Consider the following 15,536-nt stretch of genomic DNA (forward strand, 5'->3'; position numbering starts at 1 on the left):
GCTAATTAGACATCAGGGGTTGAAGAGGGCTGCAATGTTCTCACAGCACACTTGATTAATACGTATATAAATCTGAATGTTTCATACAAAATAAGGTCGACATTTAACGTACGATATGTAACTTCAGCCGATAACTGTCTCTCAATCAAAACAATAACAAAAGACCCAGTTTGATGATGTTGTGAAGCAGTGTGGGATCGTGGGAAACATTAAAAACTGCTGATGAGGTCAATTATTTAACTTTGATTCATGTTACGCAGCAAAACGGGAAGGAATAGTTTTGATTCATTACGAGTGACACAAACAGTGGAAGGAAAAAACAGCTGATTGGCTAACCGGCTCGCAGTGTGTTTTTCCTTCATCACATGTTTGTCCTGGAAGTCACAGCAGAGATGGGCACAGCAGATATGACGTAATTAAAAGTTAACAGGACGGTAACGTACCTCGAGTAAAATTGGGGATTTCTCTGGGTTTGAACATTGTTGTAAACATTTTGAAGTCAACAAAATATAGAGGTCAAGTTGTTTTTAGACATCTGAATTAAGAATAGTTACTTTCTACTGCCGCGCCTGTTCTGAACCTTCCTGTTTGTAATTGGCTGTTTGCTTGACCTGTCGGACGGTTGGTTGCAGCTTTTACTGAAACTGTAAATTGAACCTGCAGTAATTGAACGAGCAGGAACCTGCTGATTCAGGCCACAGAGCCCAGAAGCTGCACCACCGCTGTTCACCTGTGTATTCAAAGTTCAGTGAAGCGTCACTCAGTACGCAGAACCTTCAACTGGAGAATCAGCTGATAAATCCCAGCTGCCGTCCTCAACCCTCACAGCATATTGTCACTGTAATAAGCTTTTCATTGTGCTCATTGAAAATGTCTCCCAATCTATCAATATTATAAACACTTATTTAACCTCTCTCCTTGAGCACCGACCACACACATCCTTCATCGGTGCATAACTTATCCTCTTATCCACGTTTTTTCCTTCCTCGTCTCCCTCTAACACCTATTTTCTCACATCTGTCATTACCTCGGCCTCTATTCATCTTCTACCTCCTCTACCAGGGGGGCAGAAATAAGGCTCTTGTTTTTTTTTTAGCCACCGGGGCCGATCAAGGAATAACCTTCAACATCTAACAGGAACAATGAATCACCTACTCCTGGTGAGAAGCCTCTAACAAGATGGACACATTTCTGAACAGATGGCGAGAACGGGCCAGATGTTGACAATAAAGCAGCACGGAAAATAAACATCCAAGGTTGTAGTAAACCTTGAAAACTGAAAACAATCCCAAGATGCCGCACACTTTGTTTCCTCGTCAACATCACTTTTGATTTTAAGATATTTTGCTCTGTCAGAGATCCTTGAGTTAGGACGGTTTTGTCCAAAACTACTATTTTCAAAATCAGAAATGCAGTTTAAAGGAATATTTTCACATTTTGAAACTAAACTATTTTGAAACAGCCCACGGCACCATCACATCGTACTGATAATGTATATCTCCGGATTGCTGCAGCATTACAATTCAGCTGCAAGCGTTTCATCATAGCTAAGGGACGTTCCAACAATCAGCAGCTGAAAGAGACTTCACTTGTTTCAAGTCTAATAAGACATATAGGGAGGACAGGCTTCGAGAGGAAAGTTTTCTTTGATTATAGATCGAAAAAAAGAGTTGAAAAAGTCAAACACTACAATATAGTTTAATATATTGAGGGACTACGTATGAATGAAACTGAATATGTTTGGACTTGGATGTTGGTCAGAATGAAGGACTAAACAGAAACCTTGCAGAGTGAAAGCACACTGAAAAACAAAAACCTTGAATGACAGATGAAACTGTCAGAGTGGTTGTGTTTAAAACTGATGGACACCACACGAGCACATATTTATATTTAAACGGGCAACAATTTGGGCTGAAGAATGCTGACTTGGTGCGCAAAGGCCTTACAGGAGCAACTTTTTACTTTTATCATAATCTTCTTGATCTCTAAGAAATTATAGAGGGTATATTTCAATATTTCTTTTTCTCTAATTGTTTTACCTTCCCTCCACAGGTGTTGTTTTATAACTTTGCACAGAAAAATCCATAATAATGGCACGTTCCACCAAAATGGCATTTTACAATGAAACCAACAAGTCTCGTTTCTCCGAGGACCAGAGCCAGCTTCAGCAGACAGAAAAAGAGCAATGCTGCCAGATTGAGTAATCTAACAAAGAAAACCATTAAAATATGGTGTGTTCCAAGAAATTAACAATTAACTTCACTTTCTGCTGAATAGTGGTTTGGCTCTGTGCCTGGTTTTAACATCAGTGGTCTGCCAAAGCTGAAGAGATGAATGGACCTGGTCCTGCTCATATGTGGAGGACGGACTCGGGCTCTGCTCTGAAGCAGACGCTGCAAAACGGCAGCATCTTGAATTTGAGAGTGCCAGATGTTTGGCCGAAAACCAAAAAAGAAGCACACCGAGCGACGGGTCACTGCTTCTGGTCTTTGTGAGGACTCGTAATACTTTAATTCCTCCCCAGACAGTGTGGGAGGCATCTATCTCACGGCTCCTTGGCACCGTGGTTTGGAGAGACACAGCTCCAGCTAAGCCTCCTGACCTCTGCGAGTGGAAACTTGACTCGCACCAAATCAACAGGCGATGCTCGCACACACTCTGCACTCAGATAAACACAACTGCTTTTCAATTTTCAGCACAAACAAATGCTAATTATTTGGCCTGAATTCCACCTCTCTTTCATAAATCACACGATATCTCTCTAAGCCGCTTGATAAAAGACTTTCTTCAGAAATGAACAAACAAAGCAGACAACAGATAAAGAATTTTTTTTACTTTGGATACACATATAGATTTCTATTTAAGTCCATACTACTAAACCCCTGACAGTGACAAGCACTTTATGAAACGATCTACCCACTGGCTAAATGCTGCAGCTTGTTTTCCTCTTATTATACCATACGACTATATGACTGGTGGGTGTCTCATGACAGGTGTCCAAGTGGGAGTGGATACCTAGAAAGTGGATGTCTCTTTCTGAGTCGTCCTCAGAAAAGAACAGCTCTGTTAAATTAAAGAACAAACGTCAGCTCAGTGACTGTCTACAGTCTACACGAAAAAAGACAGAAGCTAGAAAGAGAGAGAAAAAGAAGGGATGACAAGTATCCTGCCAGGATCTCAGAGAAAAACTGGAGCAGGTGCTTTGACAGAATGAACAAACTCTTTGACGGCTTGAGCTTTCCCACACACACACACACACACACATAATCCAGACTGTGTTGCCCTGCCAAGCTGCCGACGATATGAAATATTCCTCTCGGGCTGATGCTGCGGTTATTTATTTGGAGAGATCTTTTAAATAGGTCAACAATTGGATACGTGCACTTTTATTTTTTTATCTGATCTGACACGAGCTGATGTGATTCAGCTAGAATCTGTGCCACGTGAAGCAGTGGGTTTGTTTAAGTGTCCTTCTTTTCATTCTCATGTGAAAATAAATGAAAACAATCAGAGAATAGAATACATTAAAACAGTCATCAGCTGTGCACACACACATCAAGTGAATATCTTATCAGATGTGCATTTTACTATGATCCATAAAGTGTCTTTTATCTTTCATTTTTCAGCTTTGGAACATTAATGAACTTGACCCACATTTGATATTCTTTCAGCAAAAAAGGAATATTTGAGTCACTGCTGGAAATATGAAAATCTTCCGTCTCATGCCGCCGATGCGGCAGAGAGCAGGGAAACTTATAAATGTGTTGCATATGCATAACATCTCCTGTAGTCTCACAGATCACATTCAGAGTCAAGCAGCTTCCAGGGAAAGTGGAAGATGGTGCGTTCCTGGAAATATATTGAGAGGACTTATTGTCTCACTTGGTTCAAACCGGTCAAGTGCTTCAAATCTCTCTTTAACCTCAGACTCCCAGCAGACTTGTTGCGTCCAGAGAATTACTTCAGATTTAAACCTGCCATTGGAAGGTATTTCCCTTTAGGAAGCAGCAGGAAACACCAGCTGACAGGCAGACTGTGGATTATTAATTAAAGCTGTCAAACTTAACCCTTTGATTCACAACATGGGTCAAAAGTGACCTGGCTCAGTTTTTATTTTCTACATCTTTGCAGTGAATGAATTTCATCATTCAGTTTTTCAGGTAATCCCCAATTAACTTATTTTTTATCATCACAATTCCTTATTTAAATTTTTCCTTTATTACTTTTTGAATAAAAATCATTTTTGTATCACTATACTTCTAATGCACAATATGGGTAAAAAATGACCCGTATTCAGTTATTTCATGCACGAGTGTTTCTTTGCTATATGTTTGAAATAAATGTATTTTATCATAGAATATTCTAAGTATTCATTAAATATCTTGTTTTTGATTACCACAAATCATTATCTTCCTTTTTCCTTCCTTACGTTATAAACAAACTTAAATTTTGAATTTTTACATCACTTTTACACACATGGGTCAAAAATGGCCCACACATCATGTATTCACTAGTGAACACCTACCATTCATTTCACACAGCTGAACATAGTGTTCTACAGGACACTATGTTCTACAGGAGTTATTGGTTTGTCTTAGAATCCAGCTGTCCTAAATGAAGGTTCCTTTGATGAGATATAAAACTCATCTGCTATCGCTTCAAAGGAACCTTCTCCGAAATGAAGAAGGAAGAATAAGCTATAAAAGAATATAGCAAAGAAACACCTAGCCATGCATGAAATAACACAGGAAATTAATACGGGTCATTTTTGACTCATGTTGTGCATTAGAAGGGGTTTGCATAGCTTTTGTATCAAAGGGTTAAGAACCTTCTTCATACTTTACGTCCAGCACTCCAGTGCACACACATTTGTCAGAGGATGGCGGTCTAGGTAGCACAGTCAATGACAACGAATGTTGTCCAAAAACCTCCAAATGAAGAAATCCACCCTTCGACTTATGGATGAGACTCATTTGAATTTATGCCCTTTTACTAAGCTGGTTAGCTTAGTTTAGCATAAAGACTAAATAAGAGGAAACAGCTACACCAGCTATGTCCACAGGTCACAAAACCAACCTACCAGCTTTTTAAATCTCACTAATTAATATTTCAAATATGATCTGTCGAATCAAAGTTTTGTTATGCTACGTTCTGGGTCATATCTATATTACAAAATATAATGCGTTAAATTAATGAGCCTTAGAGTTCGTGAGAGTAACATGATGTTACATTTAGACAGATCCAGACTAGTTGCTTCCTCCTCTTGTTTTTGTTAAAGATAAATTTAGGCGTGTTTTGCAGAAAGACACGTAGCAAAGGGCCGGATCAGAACCAAACCTGTAGCTGCTGCAGAAGAACTAAAGCCTCCATATGCAGGGCGAGTGCTTGCTCACCTGTTAGCACAGGCATAAATGTCTTTATGTATCTTTGCCAAACCAAGGTTAGCTGACTGCTAACAGTAGCTAAGGCTAAAAAGAAAAAGCAGTAGTAGACAGCACATGACCCAAAATGTAAAACTATTCCTGTAAAGTAATTTATTGTTCATTCAGTTGTAAATCTTAGTTTTATAACATATTTCCAATATGGTGGTCAATGGTCATTGATGTGTTCTGATCGATCACATGCTCACAGGTTGACAGATTATTATCGATGCAGTTATAACTCAGTCAGTCTGACCGTTGTAACCATTTGATTTGGCAGAATTTACCATCACAGACAGTATCCATAACAGTTGTGCAAACAGTTTTAGAATTCAGCCTGTTCACTCTTGGTTTTACAACCTAATCATGGGTGAAGATGCATAGATTAAACTGGTGATTTGTTAAGATTGATTTCATAAATATACTTAATATATGAAATATTGAATTAAATATTATGTATTAAATGTCTCAGTCGACGAGCAGGGACATAAAACATCGGATTTTGAACCCCACTGTAAATGATATTAAAGTTCTTCAGTCAACAAATGAAAGCCATTCTTAGTGTCATCACTTTTTCTACACATCTATTATTTAAGTGCGACTGGCTCGTGGATCATACATTATTGTTGGAGCGCTTCATGGTGATGAAGTGACCCTGACATCTATTAGCACAAGTAAAGGGTTTATCCTGTAAGAGGCTCAGGAGAACAAGGACTGAAACCCTGACGGTAGATTTGACACAGGCTTCGCCTCCTGGAGGGAGAAAGATGGAGGAAGACAGGAGTGAGAGAGAACAGCGGTTTGTACAGTGTGTCTGAGAGCGAGTGTTGAGCTGAAGAGCTGAGGTATAAAGGCACGTCTGTTCTCTGGAGGTCGATCAAAGAGGAAGTGTTCTGATGCAAGACAGGCGGGTCTATCAGCTGCACTTCTATTTGTTTATCTTCCTCCACAGTAAACATAGATTGTAATTTTTCCACTTGTGTTGTGTTTGTGCTTTGCTCACCTTGGATATATTGCTGGACCTGCTCGCAGAATGACCCAGAGGCTTTTCATTCTGTAAAAGAGAAAACAAACCAAAGCTCCAGTGAGTGAAAACATTCAGACGCAGGAGAGAATTGCTGGAAATCTGCACATGCGTCCTCCACAGTGAAAGCTGGCATGGCCCTATAATTATCATCTGCATTGCATTTTATTTGTAATGATTGGTCCTGCTCAATTACTAGCTGCTTGACACAAACACATAATTCACATTTGACCAACGGGAACAGAGCAGACATTCATAGAAAGTGTTTAACAAGACTGAGAGTCTATACAGTGTAGAGGTGCAGCTGACGGTGGGTAGCGATCCAACGACTCTTCTCACTACACTATACCACTTTGCACAGGGACACTTCCCCCATGACTTCTGAACTGAAACCATACGACAGCGTCTCAGCTGGCCAAGCTCTGAGCCTGGCATGGCTGGAGTGGGACGCCATGACTCGCAGACCTGCTGGTGGAAGAGGTCAGGAAGTTCGACTGAAAACTTGAGTGATCCATAACCTCCCTTGTCAGGGAGTCTATCTGAGAATCGGCCTAGTGAGTCAAGTAGAGTTCAGTTTGTCTCGTAACAGTGTCAAAATGTGAATATAAATGAAGGAATCTTGATATAGGCTGTAGGAGGGAAAGGTAGGACTGATTCATGCCGTCTAATGAGCACATCATATCGCAGGGAGCAGTGAGTCTGAGCCGTTTGGCATCTTAAAGAGATAAAGTCTTTGTATTTTCTGGCACGAGCCGAAATGAGGACAAGCTGATTACATAACACATCCGACCAAAGTCCAAATCAAATGGTGTCACACAATATTTGTGTGATTACCCAAGGAGTTAAACAGGCCAACACTTCCAGCACTCAGCGAAGTCAAGTTTGTTTGTGAGGCTGTAATGATCCTCAATTCCCACTCAGTGCTCTCTGCAAACAGCCACTGGTGTGTTGTGATACATCCAGCACTGGTATTAAAGCTGTGTGTGGTTCTTTAATGAGTGATCAATCCTAATTACATAATGCTGGGGTCACACCAGGCCTTACAAATGGCAATCGAGAGAGTGATTTAACTGTATATACAAATTAAGGCATGGATGGGGCATAAATTAACTGCTGGGGCATCCAACTTTAATGTATCCGCATGCTAACATTTACTAATTGGCACTGAACACAAACTCGGGCCTGGAGCTACTGGGAATTCCATTCTAGAAAACTTCAGGTATTTTGTCATAAAGCAAAAACAAGTTAAAACTTTCAACTGATCTCCGAAAGGATTGAAATTCATCCCCCAGGGGAAGCAGGAATATCTGTGCTAAAGTTTTGTGATCATCCATCCAATAGTCAATCAGTTATTTCAGTACTTGGAAATAAAGACGAGAGACACAAGAGGATTCAAGTTCACAGGATAGAAAATAGAAAATTGAATTACTGCCTTGTGCTTCTATGTCTCTACCAACCAGTCAAGTTGCAGGAAATTTGGTAATCATCATTTCTGAGTAAGGTTGTTGAATAACGGCTAGAAAATTATTTTTGCAGATCATAATGATGTCACAGTAAATCTGACCTTTGATTGTTTGAATATAAAATGTCACCAAATCAGCATTTTATCCATTTCAGACATTTGTATCAATTTATTTATAATTGGCATTAATTCTTGGGTACTGGCCAAAAACATGTTTTGTGAGGCTGCAGTCACTTTGACCTTTAATGACCAAATTCTAATTAGTTTATCCTTGAACATTTGTGCCACAGTGGAAGAAATTCGCCAAAAGGCATTTCTTAGATATTGTGTTCAAGAATGGAAAGGAAAAACGATGCCTGAGGCATAAAAACCACTAAAGTTTGTCACTCGTACTTTTGCAGACAGCAAGGAGAAGCCAATCCCTGTCTCTTTCTATACTGGATTAATATGAATCAGATATCTGCCATTACATCTTCAATACAATGTCACAAAATGGTAAATGCAGCTCTCAATGGGTGCAATTTGTGCAGCAAACCAGTTGTCAGTTTGCCAAAGAGGATGAAAAGTGACTTTTCACAGGAGATGACTGCCGGGGATAACAGGCTCAGCTAAAGAATAGACCAAATTGATGATCCTTGCCCTTAATCCTTCCTTCTTGGAAAAATGAATTGAAAAAAAATTGGAGTAACAAGCAGATTTGCCCAGACTGAGGGTTTCTGGAAATAACAAGGTCGCAAATGGGCCGATGACTTTCATAGATACTAGTGATTAGAGCACAGAGGCTGAGGACAGATTACAGGAGATGAGGCGGGACTATACATCAACACCATTTCCATGTGTCCTCTCTTTCATTCTAACCCCATTTTTCTAAAAATCCTCTCTCCCAACATGCGTTGACAGTAAGAGGTCTAGAAGTCACCTTCGCTGCCACCGGGACTGTAGACTATAAAAGGACCTGTATTTTTCCTCTGGGCTCATGCATAATTCTGATAAAGAAGGGCTCTGGTTTCACAGTCCGCTGTTCTCCACCTCCTCTGAGGGTCTGTTAAGAGCCCCAGCCCTGGATAACACAACTTTGAGACTGGACTCTGAAGACCTGAGGTTTAGAAAAAAAAAGGAGCTTAGTAGAGAACGAAGGAGGAGGAGAGGTCACAGTGAGAGGGATTCCTCTGTCCTTCAGGGCTCTGTTCTCGGCCCACAGAGACCATTACTTTCATGGAAGAATCTCAAAAGATAAAACCTTTGTGAAATTTAACCTCAACTCTTTGAAATGTGTCTGTTCTTCATATCACTTCTATCTACTGGACTTAGACAGTATCTTCTCTGTATAATCCACAAATATGTTGGTTTTGGAAAAATGCTTTGACATGCACCTAAATCCTTTTTCCTGGGGGCTGTATGTGAAGGGGCTGTGTGTGAAAATGCAAATGTCCAAGTCAGTTGTGCTGGATATTTTCTGAAACTTTTCCTGCCAGACCCCAAGTAAAATGTCCAAGTCGTGGAAATTTCACCCTCACGTAACCTCTCTCTCTTTCAGCTAGTCTCAAAAAGCTCTTTGGTAGAGATTCTTCATTCCTTATCTGGTGTCCCTTCCCCCCCTATGACGGGTAGTGAAACCACCTGCTTCATCCAAGGTCATTTCTCTCAATATAAGTCCGTAAAAATGACTTTGTTTGTCATCAACATCTTTATCAACACAGAGTGAGCTGTGCAGAGTTCTGGGTCGATCCTTTTGCAAAAGCTTCTGCTTGACAAATTTACTAAAACTATTTGGTTGTTTGCTCTTCATTTTCAGATTTCCACCACAGCCCATATGAGAATACAGGAGGAAAATGCCTAGAAGGTTCACAGCGAATGAGTGGGTGTGTTGATGTTTCAAACATGCAACGCAAAACTGAAAAAGAAAAAGAATAAAATGATTTCTCGGGATGAAAGAGACGTATAGCAGATGCCGACAAAGACGTCAACTTGGAAAGACAACAAGACCCGAGAGCTTTTTGCGTGAAGCAGATTTTATGCTCTGCCTCCTGCATGCTCTACCCAGATGCCACTCCTCGCCTGAATGTTCCTGACAAATTCCCTGTTGTTGTGAATGCATCTGACCCGATCAGTCCTCTGCTATGTTCCTCATACGTGAAAGGCAAACTTTTGAAAATTGTCAATGTTCGGCATTTACCCTTAAAACTGTAAATTTTCTGTGAATCAACGAACTGATTAATTGACTCATAGCCGGGACAGTAATATTATTTATGTGATTATACAGACAAACACTAAATGTAACCACAGATAATGTACAATGTAAGTTTTATTTCAATTAAATAAGCCATATTTTGTTTACTCATTCTGTATTAGTGAAGTGAATTCTTGTTAACAGATGCTTCCTCTCGGTCTTTGCAGCATTTCACACCAGCGTCATGCCAGAGGCCGAGCATAAAGATATGTTTGTGTTTTAAGGACAAGAGCTTCTCAGAGTATGAACCTGAGACTCTTCGTCAGACATGGCCGCTCAGAGCACCATCTGTGCTGGCCTGTACCAGCAGCACTCGGTGTCCCGGCACAGACATGAAATTGGATTTCACATGAAGGGTCAGGGACGCAAATCAGAGCTGCTTGTCAAGACTGTAACCCCTCACCTGGAACATTTGCTTCTCATGAGATTGAGAGTTTTAACGAACTTATGACAGATTGGTCAGTGAAGTGTAATAAATATTTCTCATGTGTATTGTATGCATGTACATGTTTAAGATGTTTATGTTGAATTCATTTGCTGTAACTGACTCCAGTGGAAAGAGTGATGAGCTGTTTTCAGACATAAACACTGGAAAATGTCTGGAAAATTGGGTCCGGACCTTTAAGAGAGTATCTTTTACAGAACACAGCAGGAGCTTGTCCGTTCACAACAACAGGAAAGATTCCAGTATATTAAGCTGATGGCAACTGGGTAAATCATGCAGGAGGAAAATCAACGTGAAGAGTCAAAAGTGATATACAGGCAATATTTGTGTGTGTGTTAGAAACGTCATCAACAGGCCAGTCGCCAGGATACTCGCTCACTCTTACATTTTTCCAACATGTTGCTATTGGACTGAGGGGAAAATTTCTGGAAAATGTTCGCAACTGATATTTGTGTTCTCACATACAGCCGCTCCAGAAAATGTCAGGAAAATGACATGTCTGAAAAGCAGCCTGAGAGACTGTGACACTTGAATATTAACAGCACACGTTCGTTTTTCTGGCTGAGAAAGAGCAACACGAGTGATCCTTAGTGACAGTAAGTCATTTAGCTGCAGTGCATTATGGTCCGGACCCCATTAATGGAAAAATCCACCATCAGACGCATCCACTCAAAGAAGGCATATAAATAACTCTAAAAGGCATAATTACTATAGAAACAACTCATCATCTTCCTCTGCCTCAGAGTCAATCGTAGACTTCAGCTCCACAATCTGCTAAACTAACAGACAACCTGTTTCCAGGGGTTAATGGAATCACACCGTAAGAAAACAGCTTTTGGATTGATGATTGGTGGGATGTGTGAAAGCGTCTTCATTCAGGAGAAGAGGAGGAAGTAAAGAAGCAGGGCCAAGGACGGGTAGAACCAGTCAAACATAAATTCAGGGCAATAAACAGCTTTTTAACAAAGACCTCGGTAAAACGGCTTCAGTCCAACACAAATGATGTTAAGCATTGGCTCCTGTGTAGAGTCAATGCAAAACACACACATCTTCACTGAGCTATAAGATACATGAAGTGTTTTCTACAGTGAGAAGCACTCTGCTGTGTTTACTGAACACTTACAGATTTGTCTTATATGGCATTTACTCTGTTGAAAAAAGGCCAAAATTTCACTGTATCATCTCCTACTCTGCAGAGGCACACACACACAAAGCTAGAGACAGATGAGCCAATGAACGATAGCTATCAGGCAGTGGTAATGAGGTGACTGTCGCAGGAATTAAATCAGGGAAATTAATGGCCACAGGACTGGGTCTCTGTGTGTGTGTGTAACTTCCCCCTCTCTATTTTCCTCTCTTGCTTATTCTCTGTAACTTCATTACATACTACAACTCTTCCATCAAACTGAAGCTTTTTCTTTCCCTAATCATCACAGTTGAACGTACAGCACCTTAACTACACATCCGTCTTTAAGAGCTTCTGCAGAATCAAGGGCTGTTTGTTATATTCATGGTTTCCCATATGCTGCAGATGTTCATGGTTTGTCCCTGTCCAAGGTTTAACCCACCTCTCGCCCAATGTCAACTGGATTTGGCTCAGCTAACCCCCTGCAACCCTCAAAGGATGAATAGTTTAGATAATGAATCGATGGATACTATACACAAGTTTTACTGCGCTGCAAAATTAGCCTTCAGAGACGTCTAGTGCTGTGAGATGTTGCAATAATATGAAAGTGTTATTATATAGTTTTAATCAATTGATTAGTTTCTTGATTGCCTATCATAAAAATAATGCTGAAACAATTGAGACTACAGAATACAACTGAAACACTAAAAATGCTGTCTTTCTACCTTGGGACCAGTCTGACAGTTGAACAGAGTGAAACTTTGTTGAAAGTCAGAAGTGAAAACGCTAAAATCTAAAAGTAAACAGAATAAATATACATAAAAACATTTAATACTGTGCGAGTACAGGCAACCAGAGCAGTTATATGAGAATCTATGTCAATCCTGAATAGAAAAGTCTGTAACATAAAAAAGGGGGCAGTTGGATGACACATATCCAGCCCCTTCCCCCAATAAATCAATACTCTGCTTTGTGACAACCGAGCTGCACCCAATAATCATGTTGTTGCACTGGTGCCAATACGGACAATTGTGCAGGCACAGTGGAAGTAGAAACTGTGGCAAGTGTTAAGTGTTTTAAACCTTATTTTGGGACAAATTCAACAAACTTTTAAAGCTGTTATTATAGGTTTGAATAGGGATTTTAAATATGTAGTTTCAAACGCCTGGTGACCACTGAAAGTGCTGTTGGGGTTCAAAATAACTACCCGCAGTAGTTGCCAAATAGCGAAACCTGCCTATATGAGTTTTGATGCAACGTCAAGAGCATCTGGAAGCATGGAAAGCTGAAACATGTCTGTGATAAAGCCTCCGCACACCCACACACATGATTGTATTTATGTTGGATGATTAAAGCTCTTCCCAGGAGTGTGTGGGCCCTGTGCACACTCTGTCCTCACTCTCCTTTTAGCTTTGCTGCACCTGCCAGGTTGGGACCTGTTCCACCCTTGTCATTTTTATCAGTGCATGGAGTCTGGTGACCTTATATAATGACCACCGTTAGCTCTTCCCTCTTTCAACCTGAGCGACATCTAATCATCCGGGGCAAGTGAAAATCCTCTGTGAGGTGCACGGAGCCTTTGAGCTATTTCTGTAGCGACAGAAGTGGAAAGTTGTACTTCTATGATCATTTGGTGGAAATCAATGTGTAACTTTCAGGAAACTCTTTTTCCTCTGGTGAGGGGCGTGTGCTTTTTGACGCAGATGAATGCAACATCATGTCGGCTTTTACATGAAACCATTAATACGGCTTTACATTGCACGCAAGATTTCACTTTCAGACCGCTTGCTGCATTTTATGTTCTCTCGTGTCAGGAAAACATATGCATGCATGCACTCAGAGCCCACATCTTTAATTCAAGGCTTTACTCTAAAATGAGCAGCATGATTGAAGTAGTTATGAAAATATTTTTGCCATTCCTGACAGCACGAGTGGACAAATAGAAAGGAAAGGAGGAGAGAAGGAGAGAAGGAGAGAGCAGCCGCAACCACAACCACTTTGTTTTCAGCTAAACAACCATAAAGCTACAAAAGGGGGAAATAAATCTTGAGAATGTCCAGGTACAACAACAGAGAGCGAGGCTTTAGCCTGCAGAAGATGGCAGAGGACAGTGTTTACATGTGAAGAGCTTTCCCTGAAATAAATGGCATAAGCATCCCATGATCTGCTTAGGGCTGATCCTTCAGATCTAAAAATGAGGCCACTGTTTTTTGTGTGTTATCTTTTCAAATGCACAAGTTGCTGCAGACAAACTGACACAACATTTCCTTTCCTGACAGAGATGACTGAGATTCGTCTGCACAGCCTCAACTCCTCAGAGAAATTTCTCTCGAATCACACAAATCAAGTGCCAGCGATGTCAAGTGGGTCATTACAAACACACTTGTTAACATGAAAAATACAGCTGCTGTTCAGAAACATGCTCACACAGGGATATTTGAGAAATGGAAAGATGTCAGAGGAAACGATGCATCTACTGGTTCCTCCTTCCTCAAAGGTGACAGCCAGACATCCGTGTTGCAAAAGCAATATCCAAATGCCACTGTCAGGAGAGGAAGTTAGCCTGTAAGGGGTTTCCTGTCCCTGTCAGCATCCAGTGGCCACGTGAGAAGGAAATGCAGGCAGAGTGTGAGTGGGCAGCTGAGCAGGAGGAGACCAGAACCAGATGAGAAATCTCAACTATGCACGATAAGAACAATCAGTTGAGAGCTGGGACAACCACAGACATCTCACCAGACCTAGAGGAAAACTGTGCACTGGAGAGGAAAAGGTTGATGCTACACAGAAAGGTCATGCACTTAAAAGAATGGGCACAAAAAAAGGGTTAAGAGTTAACCACCTTTTTGAGATTCTTTTGAGATAGAGTTTTGTCCAACAAGGCATTGTGTCATATTTGAGGGTAAATTCTTTTACACAATAGGCATTAGAAATAGTGCAGCTCCACAATGTCAGCCTGTAACATCTCATGGGAACCAAAGCCTGAGGCAAACCAGCTACTGGTTAAGGTTAGAGGGGTAAGATGGGAATTCTGGTTATGTTAAAGGTGAACTATAGGCATGTTTTCATTCATATATAATCACCTGATAATATATTTATAATTTCATTACCGTAAAATGAGCCCTCCATGTTGCATATCCATGTTTCTACAGTAGCCCAGAAGGGACAAACCAAACACTGGCTTTTAAAAGACTATTTTGCATTGTTCACCATCTGTTGCAGATGCCATAGTATTTGGTCATGGTTAAGGTTTGGGCTAAGGTTTTGATTCGGCTGTCCACAATGAATAGAAGTCAATGCAGAGTCCAAATAGGGATGATCTCTCTCTCTCTGTGTGTGTGTGTGTGTGTGTGTGTGTGTGTGTGTGTGTGTGTGTGTGTGTGTGTGTGTGTGTGTGTGTGTGTGTGTGTGTGTGTGTGTGTGTGTGTGTGTGTGTGTGTGTGTGTGTGTGTCATGTAAAGTGCAGAGTCTGTGGTTGTGCACAAGTCGAGCTTTTACATGAGCCACTGTGTGAACATGCATGTCTGTCTGTGCTCTCATCAACAGGATGTGAGCTTGTGGTTTCCACTCTTCTTCCTCCTCCCCCTCCTTCTCCTCATCCTTCTCCTCATCCTCCTCATCCTCATCGTCTGTCCCTCATATCTCTTCATCTTGACCATAATTACATCAACATGTCCAAACAGGATATGGCGAGGAGTGACAGTGACCATCATGATCAGTGCAGGACCATGTGCATGGCGTCATGTTCTGACTGTTGTGTCTAATAAGGCGACCTACATCGAGAGGCACCAGGTCACTCCTGGACGACGATTAAGGAAAAGTCAAATATGAC

At 40.9% G+C, this 15,536-nt stretch overlaps 1 protein-coding gene across 2 annotated transcripts in view; it reads right to left on the reverse strand.

Moving 5' to 3' along the window:
- Nucleotides 1-15,536, reverse strand: part of march8 (membrane-associated ring finger (C3HC4) 8) — an 86,548-nt gene that overhangs the window by 18,006 nt on the left and 53,006 nt on the right. For both annotated transcript variants that reach the window (XM_034608350.1, XM_034608348.1), the window contains exon 3: nucleotides 6,424-6,474. In XM_034608350.1, the coding sequence (XP_034464241.1) occupies nucleotides 6,424-6,474 (51 nt within the window). The remainder of the gene's footprint in view (nucleotides 1-6,423; nucleotides 6,475-15,536) is intronic.

Source organism: Hippoglossus hippoglossus, chromosome 15, assembly GCF_009819705.1.
Source record: "Hippoglossus hippoglossus isolate fHipHip1 chromosome 15, fHipHip1.pri, whole genome shotgun sequence".
Taxonomy (NCBI): domain Eukaryota; kingdom Metazoa; phylum Chordata; class Actinopteri; order Pleuronectiformes; family Pleuronectidae; genus Hippoglossus; species Hippoglossus hippoglossus.